Below are 10000 nucleotides of genomic sequence, written 5' to 3'. Positions count from 1 at the left end.
TAAACAAATTGGCACCTGTAATCAGCAATATTTTTTTCTGCATTGTTAGATATGTTAAGTAACACATGTAACTGAAGAAAGTTTGAATGACTGCATCAAGAGAAAAACAAATAACAGCCAAAGAAATTGTTCTTCTAAAATGTACCTATCAACATATCTTTCAGGTATGAATTACTACATACAGTACTGATCACTTAAACTATTTGAACACTTTCTTGGAGAAAAAGAAATAACTATACAGAATCCTAAGCTTTTAATCACTTAACATATTAAAATATTTTCTTCTTTTAGTTGCACCCCACTTCTTCACATTAACCTTACCTTCTTGCAAATGTTCAAAAGGGAACAAGCAGGAACGACGGATGGTGGACGCATTGGGATTTTAAAGCACTATGGAGGGAGTACATAAGCTTACCTTATAGTCATATGGTATGTCTCATTTCTAAAGAATAAGCTATCTGATTTATGGAGCAAGACAGGGATATGAAAAGCATGGAATAGATTCAGTCAAGAAAACTCATAGCTAAGTGCAAGTGATTTGAATCTTGGTGCATAAATAGTTAATAGATCAAATATATTCATATAGAACAATGGATGAAGGAATATGTTTGATGCATATTTGAATAATGAAGCAGAAACTTTCCTTAATTTTATTAATCACTTAATAATGCATGCTCATAATTTATATCAATAAGCCATTTCACTTAACACAAAGGAGAAATGCAATATGTATATATGTTGAGCAAAAAGCACCAAGATATGCCCTACATGATACTGTGATAAAAAGGAAGTTATCTATAAACATTAGGATTACTGAAAACTAAACCTATTTTCTCCATATTACATGTTTTTGGCAGGACAAGTAGCTCTAAGTCTTGGAAATTTAATTACACAAAGATTAGAGAAATCTATTTCTAATCTTACCAACTGGACAATGTTCAGTACATACTTAAAATGAAGGTTGCAGTTGTACCATTGAAGTCCATGGTGAAATAATCATTTGGAAAATCTAGATGATGAAGTAATGGAAACTGAGCAATAATTATGTTCTTTTATTTAATTACTCCAAGAGAAATCCTATTCATTAATCAATAATTCTTACTACTACTACTACTACTACTACTACTACTACTACTACTACTACTACTACTACTACTACTACTACTACTACTACTACTACTACTACTACTATTACTGCTACTACTACTACTACTAACAATAATAATAATAATAATAATAATAATAATAATAATAATAATAATAATAATAATAATAATATAATAATAATAATAATAATAGTAATAATAATAATAATAATAATAATAAGTGCTTTAATCATTTAAAACTGAGAAAGTCATAATGTCATAAGTCATAAAGTCATTACACAAAAAAAATTTTGATAAAAAAAAATCATTAGAAAAAAAATAGGAAGAAGAGTTGTACTCATCTAAAATAAGAACAATATACCATGAATAAAATTAAATGCTCCAACAACAAATGAATTGATGGTTAAACAGTTTCCTATCAAATTCTCCACAAATTTCATTATCTTTGTACATTCTTTGTTTTTAAACAGAGCATCTGCAGCTAAAAAAAAAAGCCCGGGCAAAACTTCACTGTGCATCCATGCAACCTAAAGTATAGCATCACTCCTGCTGACATGGTCTCTAAACTTGTTAAAAAGGTGGTTACCCTTCATCATTGTATACAAATGTTTTCTACCATTGCTACATGCAGGTCACGGGTATCACTCAATGGAAGAGGAACTGGATTGATTTAATACTGATGATGAACAGGTAAAGAGGTGAGCAAAAAGTATTATAACTACGCTGCTAAAGAATAAATGTTACAAGAGTTTGGCAGTATGAAGCAACATTCCAACTGCAATGCATAATATCATCATTATGGCTACTATCATCATATATTTTGTTAAATCTTATCCAGCAGTAATAACAGAAACAATTTGTAGTATCAGATATCAAAAAATCAACAAAAACAAAAACAGGAAGACTGCATACACAGAATAGCTTCGACAGAATGAATTCCAACTAAAACTAGGACTTTCATAGCATTGAAAAAAAGTGAGATTGTACCAGAAACGGAAATTAGAGAACATTGCACATATCTATAAATGACAACTGAAAATCATAACATCATTGGAATTCCCTTATTTTATACATATTCTACAGTATGGACCATTCCTTGGTTAGGGTGATACTAGAAATAGACACATCAACTGCTATTAAAATAGGGTAAAATACATGTATAATTCTTCCATTAAATGGGGATAGACCCATATGAGTCCAAACATATAATCTGTAACATAACTGGCATAAAATATATAAATATAAATATAATCATAATATTGTGAAAAGGACAAGCTATATCATAGAGCATAAAGTAGTTCTTGTAACAATGTAATTCTAGACACGATTCCCTTTCTTCCAAAAGCTCGGTGATGTAAAAAAATATATATAAAAAGGTTTAAATTGGTTGTATAAGGTGTTGATCTAAATCTTGGAAAGTCATGTAAAATATGTGTATCATAATGATGGCAGTGTTTTCCTTATTACCTTCATCAAGAATATTGCAGGGAAAGAAAGATAATTTTGAGATAATTTTAACTTTAATCACTGAGATTCTTATGACTGAGTTTATAAGGTCTACATATAGAATGTTTCTGACTGCCAGTTAAGAGAGGCAATCTAAACAAGGATCAAAGCATGTCAAAACTTTTAAATTTATGCATGCAGGTCACCTACTACCATAATGAAAAAAATAATTACAGAACTTACTTTTCTGTCTCTTTGGTCTTATCATTAGCTTAATATTTACTTAAGATTATGCTAATCATATTCATATTGATAATAAAATCTAACTTAAAATTAATTCAGACACTGGAACTTAATTGGAAATTCTCAATGAAGGATTTGGTTATATGATTTTCTGATACTAAAAAGAATGTAACCTATGATAATAGACAAACGAAACTTATGATGCATGGATATTTCCCTCGGCAAACAAGTCTTTAGCATTTATAAATCTAATGCCTGCTGAAAACACACATGAAACACCAAAGAACAGGAAAACATATGTCACAGAATTTTCTGATGACTGAGGTGATATAGACTTCATTGAAAAGATCTTATTCACTCCAAAATATGATATTATTGTCTCAGTGTAAAGCGGACAATACTTGAGGTTAATTAATTATCTTTTGATATAGTTGATGTACTTTGTAAAACAAAAAAATCTTTACTTTAACCTATCTATCTGCTGTATAAAAATTAACAAGGATGTACCACACTCTGTGAGATCTCTACCATCTAGTAGTAAGGTAATTACTAAATGATCACAGAGCAATTACTTTGGTTATCAAGCTACCTTGGTATGTTATCACAAACCCTTTTCTTAATTCATCTAAATACTTCTCTACATACAAAGTTTGTACATCACTGTCTTCTATGACAGTAAAATAAAATACCTGCTAAATTCTATATGGTAAAATATTTTTCAAAAAGTCTGCAGTGTTATCTTTTATCAAATATTGGGTCATACCTATACAAATGTGATTGCTTACCCTTCTTTTTTCAAAATGTGTAATCAATATTGGTAAACATAAATTCAAAATATATTTTTTTTCATGACTGGGTCTCTTTTCTTTGCTGTCACAAAAGGGATATCTTAAACTTCCTACAAATCTTGAACTATATAGTAGGGTATCTATACAAATAATATTCATTGCATGATTGGCCTGAATTACCAATAAAAAAAAGAAACAGATACATGAGAAAATTATAATACAGTATGTTAATTCAGGTGTGAGATTTCTTTATACCTAACTTTCACAAAATGTAACTGTCTGTTTATAAACACCCTACCAAAAGCAATGAATAAGAGGCATTTACCAATGAGGGAAATTAATAGCAAATTCAGTAAGATAATAGTAATGATATAGTAATAAAGATATGCAATACAAAATATCCACATCTATATGGCCAATATAGAAAGGAGCTATTCATTTATATGTCAAACACAAAATACATCTTGTAATAATCTTACATAATTCTTTTAATAATACTAAAAGATTAAATAAGAATGGTAAACAATACCAGCACAAATAGTTCTTCAGAAACTTGTGCTAGAAATTATATCAATTATAATGCATAATCACTGGGTTTGCCACTTATTCTTTCACTTACCATAAAAGGGAGTCATATAAAATAACTAAAAGGTTCAGTACTCACTGACTTATGAATGTGTTCATAAGTCAGTTATAATTGCTTATTTCATTGCTTAGTAAAGTGTATATAACTTTACTCTACTAAAAAAAGATGGAAAACATCTTGATTTGCTCTGAAGATGCTATTTTTATATCAATAATAATACTGAATGAGTACAGGATCTATAAACTTCACAACATCTTAGTTGAAAATGAAGGCTCTTTCTTTATACCCTGTGTGAACTGGGGACCCTTTGCAAGTCCCTGTGGACCTTTGCGTAGCCCTGGGTCCTGACCACGAGCCCTTCCTGAGGGCCCACGGGCATGGCTGCGGTTAGGTCCCTGGGCCAGGGTTTTGCATTGAGTTTTTAGATTCTCTGGATTGGGGCCATGCCATGCTTGGTAATCAGTCCTAGAAGTTGAAGTAGTAAATAAAGATGATATCAGTAAAGTTTTCAATAATGTTTTCAAAACTTATTAACATAAGAAATGAGCAAATGGGATTCACTGCAAAATGATATTTCTATACCTACCTAAGAAAGATCAGATTGAGGGTCAATGTTAAATATGTGGTAGCAATAATGTTTAAGGACAAGAATATTACTTACAAGAGAAGCCCTTCACATGGCCCTCTATGAAGCCTGGTGTTTGGCCCAGTTGGTTTTGTACGCTGACCACTTTTAAAGCTTGGATCCTCATCAGTGCTTGTGCCTGTTGACACACTGTCAAGGAAAGTACAGAAATGATACTTGATATGTAAGAGACTTGATATGTAAAATGGGTCCCTAGGGAGGGAGGGAGGGAGGGAGGGAGGAGGGAGGGAGGGAGGGAGGGAGGGAGGGAGGGAGGGAGGGAGGGAGGGAGAGGAGGGAGGGAGGGAGGGAGGAGGGAGGGAGGGAGGGAGGGAGGGAGGGAGGGAGGGAGGAGGGAGGAGAGAGAGAGAGAGAGAGAGAGAGAGAGAGAGAGAGAGAGAGAGAGAGAGAGGGAGAGAGGGAGGGAGGAGGGAGGAGGGAGGGAGGGAGGGAGGGAGGGAGGGAGGGAGGGAGGGAGGGAGGGAGGGAGGGAGGGAGGAGAGGGAGAGAGGGAGAGAGGGAGAGAGGGAGAGAGGGAGAGAGGGAGAGAGGGAGAGAGGGAGAGAGGGAGAGAGGGAGAGAGAGAGGGAGGGAGGGAGGGAGGGAGGGAGGGAGGGAGGAAAGGAGGAAGAGAGGAAATTAAGAAGAGAGGAGAGAGAGAGAGAGAGAGAGAGAGAGAGAGAGAGAGAGAGAGAGAGAGAGAGAGAGAGAGAGAGAGAGAGAGAGAGAGAGAGAGAGAGAGAGAGAGAGAGAGAGAGAGAGAGAGAGAGAAATGTAGAGAGAGAGAAAGGTAGAGAGAGAAAGAGAGAGAGAAAGGCAGAGAAAGAGGAAAAATATCATTAACATACCCCTGATTGTCTTGATCAGCTGGATCCCTATATGTCATGATACAATTCACTTTCTGATATATTTCTTGGCACTGCTTCCACTAGAGGTACAAGATATCATCTGAAGTCTTGACCCCTCGAGTATTTAATCTTATCAGTTACTATCTAATCAATCTGTCACAACTTACACTTCACTGTACTGTGTGCAACAATAAAGCCTTGCCTTAGAATAGTAAAGCCTATACTCTACAGATGTAAATTTTATCCTATTAAGTTGTATTTTAAAAATAAGAGCTGCTGCTGAAATTCATTAAAAAATATATAGTTTGATAAAGAAAGGGAAACACCCATTAAAAGAAAAATCACAAACAACATTGAAGAGAATGCAGTACAAGCAATATCATGTTGATGAGTTCTGTATTGATGAGTTCAAGGTAACTGGCTCTTACGTTTGAGCTGCAGTCCAAGCAGTGTTGATTCTCGTTCGTGGCAAGGTTGGTCTTGAGGCTTTTGTTCCTTCTCGTCTTGTTAGTGGTGGAGACCCAATTACATTCAGATTAACATCTTTAGTCTCAGAGCGCCTGTTGATGAATATATAACTTTCAGGATAGTAGAAACCTTATAAATTCAAATCAACCTGGTAAAATTATCTATTATTTTGACCATAAAGACAATAGAAGTAAATTTACAGACATACCACAATTTCCATTTTTTAACATCCTGCCATGTAACATCTAATTTGTTAGTTATCATTAAATTCTCAACTCTCATCTAGGAGCTTATGAGACTGTACATTCAATGAGTAACCTGAGGGGGGCCTCATGGTTCCAGAGGTCCAGCCTCATTGAATATATGTCAACTGTCACTGTTCCTCTATAGCTTACCTCAGCTAATTCTGAAGAGCATTTTTTTCTTTTCTTTTTCCATCATAAAACCAAAATACTACCACAATTTTTCTTTTCTTTTCTTTTATGGAGTGTAGAGGAGGTTACCTAAGGGGTTACTTGACATACCTTGACATTTGAGGAGTTGTACTAGCAAGAGTCTCTTGAGTCTTGCGTTCCGTCTCAGCCATATTTGCGAGAACCTGACGCGCCCGCTCCTCCTCATAAAAGACTGACTGGAGTGCCATTGTAACAACAGTTGGTGTGATGTCTGGATAATCCGAAATAAGCTGATTGCGCACTGAGGACAAGAAAACAAATCAGTTGATAAAAAAGGGGAAAATCATTCATCAAAATAAAAGATAAATAACCATGTCATCACTTCTATGAATCTATCAATAACCCGGCTATCAATAAAAACCAACAGAAATACACCTCACGAAAAAAAAAGATAATGAAAAACAAACTCGAACCTTTTTTCTTGTGCTTCTCGCTCAAGTTCTTGGGTCGTGGGGGTCCAGGCGACGGCTTCGGAATTGCCTTGTTTTCCTTGCCGTCTGGTCGGTCCTTCAGCTTGGGAGGAGCCAGAGAGATGTCCTTCTTCTCATGTCCCATCTCCACCAGCTTCTCTGATGCATCCTTGACATTATAGTTACACTGTGTCAGGATATCCAAGATAATGGTGGGTTCTACCTTTGGGAATATTCCCTTGAGATACCTGTAGAAAGCAGATGGAGGTCAGAATAGCTCCTTGGAAGATAATATGATAATCATTACGATCAGAAGCTGAAGCAGAAGAAAAGAAGCTGAAGGGACAGAAGAAGAAAATCAAGAACAAGAGCAAGAACATGAAAAAGAAGAACAAGAGCAAGAACAAGAAAAAGAAGAACAAGTACAAGAACAAAAACAAAAAGAAGAATAATAAAGTACAAGAACAAAATAAAGAACAAAAGTAACAATAAGATGAAGAACAAGAAGAATGAGAAGGAGAAATACAGAGGAAAAATAGTGTAATATAATAATAATTATCACATGGTAATACTACCAATGATGGTGGTGGTGGTGGTGGTGGTGATGATGGTGATGGTGATGGTGATGGTGATGGTGATGGTGATGGTGATGGTGATGGTGATGGTGGTGTTGGTGATGGTGATGGTGATGGTGATGGTGATGGTGGTGATAAGGGTGGTGGTGATGGTGATGGTGATGGTGATGGTGATGGTGATGGTGATGGTGATGGTGATGGTGTATGGTGATGGTGTTGCTGATGGTTTTGGTGATGGTGATGGTGATGATAGTGATGGTGATGATGATGGTGATGGTCATGATGATGTTGATGTTGTTGATGATGATGATCATCATCATCATCATCATCATCATCATCATCATCATCATCATCATCATCATCATCATCATCATCATCATCATCATCATTATTATCATTATCATTATCATTATCATTATCATTATCATTATCATTATCATCATCATCATCATCATCATCATCATCATCATCATCATAATGATAATAATAACAACACCAATTACAATAATAAACATGGAAAAGCACATCAATATTAACAATAATAAATGTCCTATGCAAAATTCATGCAACATATTACAGTAGGGTACCAAGACAAGCAGCAGACAAAATTGTTTTATGTACAAGGATACCAATGTTGTACAGTATATAAAAACAGATCCAAAATGACCATACTGAAGAAGTACATATAAAATCAAATTAAGATCAAACTTTATACATAAGAAAATCTAAAAGATAAATGAATAATTGATATCCAGAGTAAAATTGAAATTACTTAAACATAATTGTCAATAAAAATGAACATTAAGCTATAATGTTCATAAAAGATGTACCTACATATACATTCAGCATTCTTCATCTATTTGACTATATGGGTGACATCTCATGCATCAAATCTCAATAGAATATAAGCACCATGTGTCATTATACCATGGGAGTTAGCTTCCCCTGCAATACAAAAATATTAATATGTAAATAAATAAACGACAACACAATAACAATTACCAGAAGATAACATTCATGTGGTGCATCCAGAACTAGCAGGCAACTATGATTATATAGATATGCATCATTTCTACTTATATGTAAAGGGATACAAGGGATATTCAAGTACAGAACAAATGAAATAATTTTTCCATTACTGAAAAACTTGAATACCTGAGCTTAATCTTGGGAGAGTGGGGGGTCGATCGAGGGGAATATGGTCGAGGAGATCCCATCAGAGATCGTGTAAATTCTGAAACAGATCGCGTGGTCGGTCGAGGAGAGCCATCCATGAATGTGTGAGGGGAGGATGCTCGTGATGATAAAAGGGGTGAATCCCTTCCCAGGAAGGGGGAACCTATAGATCGTTCTAGGGAGCCTTGTCCCAGCCTTTGTGAACCAACAGATCTATCTGTGGAACCATGTCTCCTCTTGGGAGATCCAGCAGACTTCTCCATTGATCCTCTTTGTCCTACTAAAGGAGATCTTCTTGTTTTCTCCTCCAGGAGATGCGTTCCACGTGCACGCTCATATATTGGGCGGTATGGAATTCGATCAGCAAGTGAAGTTATTGCTGGCTGGTCAGTGAGCGTGGTGGTTACACTGGTGCCATTACTTGTAGCAGTGGTATGAATCTGAGTGCTTACTTTGTCTTCAGATGTGATTGTTGTTGTTGCTGTACTGGAAGTAATATCTGCAGCTGATACATCTGTCATACCTGTGGTGTTCACTGATGACTTTGTGCTTTGTAGAGCCATGAGGGCTGTTGCAGTCGGTATGAAATGCCGCATTGGAGGAGGAGTGAATGTACCATAAGGTCCTGGGGTGGCAAGCGGATGTTTTTGCACCTGAAGAGCACTGATGACTACAGCCTCTCTGTTATGATACCTGTGATTAGAGTTGTAAAAAGTGTTAGAGAAGAGAAAATTCATGCTTGCCCAATATATAAATTTAGTGCTGTGTTTTCCAAGGGGCAGGCATTACCCTTAGTTTTTGTTAGTAAGTTTTTAGAAAGAAGTTAAAGCTTTGAAATATATCACAGTCTTTGTGACTAGAAAACACTAGATAGTAGCATCTAGTATATAATAGTCATGAAGACATACATTCATAAAAGTTAGAAAACAGCTTAGTGAAATAAGTATTTCCACAAAGGAATTGTAGTCACAGCTCAAAGTGAATGAAGCCAACACCTGTTATATGCAGTGAAGGGAAAAGTTATGCCATTAAGACTCATTCTCTTAATCCACAGCAAACATATAACATTGAGATTTCACTCATAAATAAATACTTGCTTTCTCATGAGATCCTTGATGTGAGTTTCTGGGACTGTGGGAAACATGGCAGAGATCTTAGCAATTGCCAGCTGAGAATGTTCCACAGCTTCTAGCAAGCCACTTTCCTGATAATAAAACAAAAGGAAAAGTAAAAAATTATTTTTTTACATTATTTTCATATTTCCTTAAGAGAGA

General features: G+C 35.5%; 1 protein-coding gene across 3 annotated transcripts in view; it reads right to left on the bottom strand.

The window, feature by feature from the left end:
• LOC122243613 (uncharacterized) overlaps positions 1 to 10000 on the bottom strand; it is a 20935-nt gene that overhangs the window by 430 nt on the left and 10505 nt on the right. The window contains exons 5-11 of one of the 3 annotated variants that reach the window (XM_043001242.2): positions 9824 to 9930; positions 8706 to 9419; positions 6979 to 7223; positions 6635 to 6806; positions 6071 to 6202; positions 4831 to 4944; positions 1 to 4634 (exon numbers count right to left, since the gene is read on the bottom strand). The exon at positions 1 to 4634 is cut by the window's left edge and continues 430 nt beyond it. In XM_043001242.2, the coding sequence (XP_042857176.2) occupies positions 4415 to 4634; positions 4831 to 4944; positions 6071 to 6202; positions 6635 to 6806; positions 6979 to 7223; positions 8706 to 9419; positions 9824 to 9930 (1704 nt within the window). In that variant the 3' untranslated portion in view covers positions 1 to 4414. The remainder of the gene's footprint in view (positions 4635 to 4830; positions 4945 to 6070; positions 6203 to 6634; positions 6807 to 6978; positions 7224 to 8705; positions 9420 to 9823; positions 9931 to 10000) is intronic. The other 2 variants (XM_043001243.2, XM_043001245.2) reach the window with 2 other exon arrangements.

This window comes from Penaeus japonicus, unplaced genomic scaffold (genome assembly GCF_977035675.1).
Source record: "Penaeus japonicus unplaced genomic scaffold, GWHDUDI00000001_assembly GWHDUDI00000031, whole genome shotgun sequence".
Taxonomy (NCBI): domain Eukaryota; kingdom Metazoa; phylum Arthropoda; class Malacostraca; order Decapoda; family Penaeidae; genus Penaeus; species Penaeus japonicus.
Note: the sequence above shows the minus strand (reverse complement) of the source record. Positions and strands in the feature narration are given on the sequence as shown.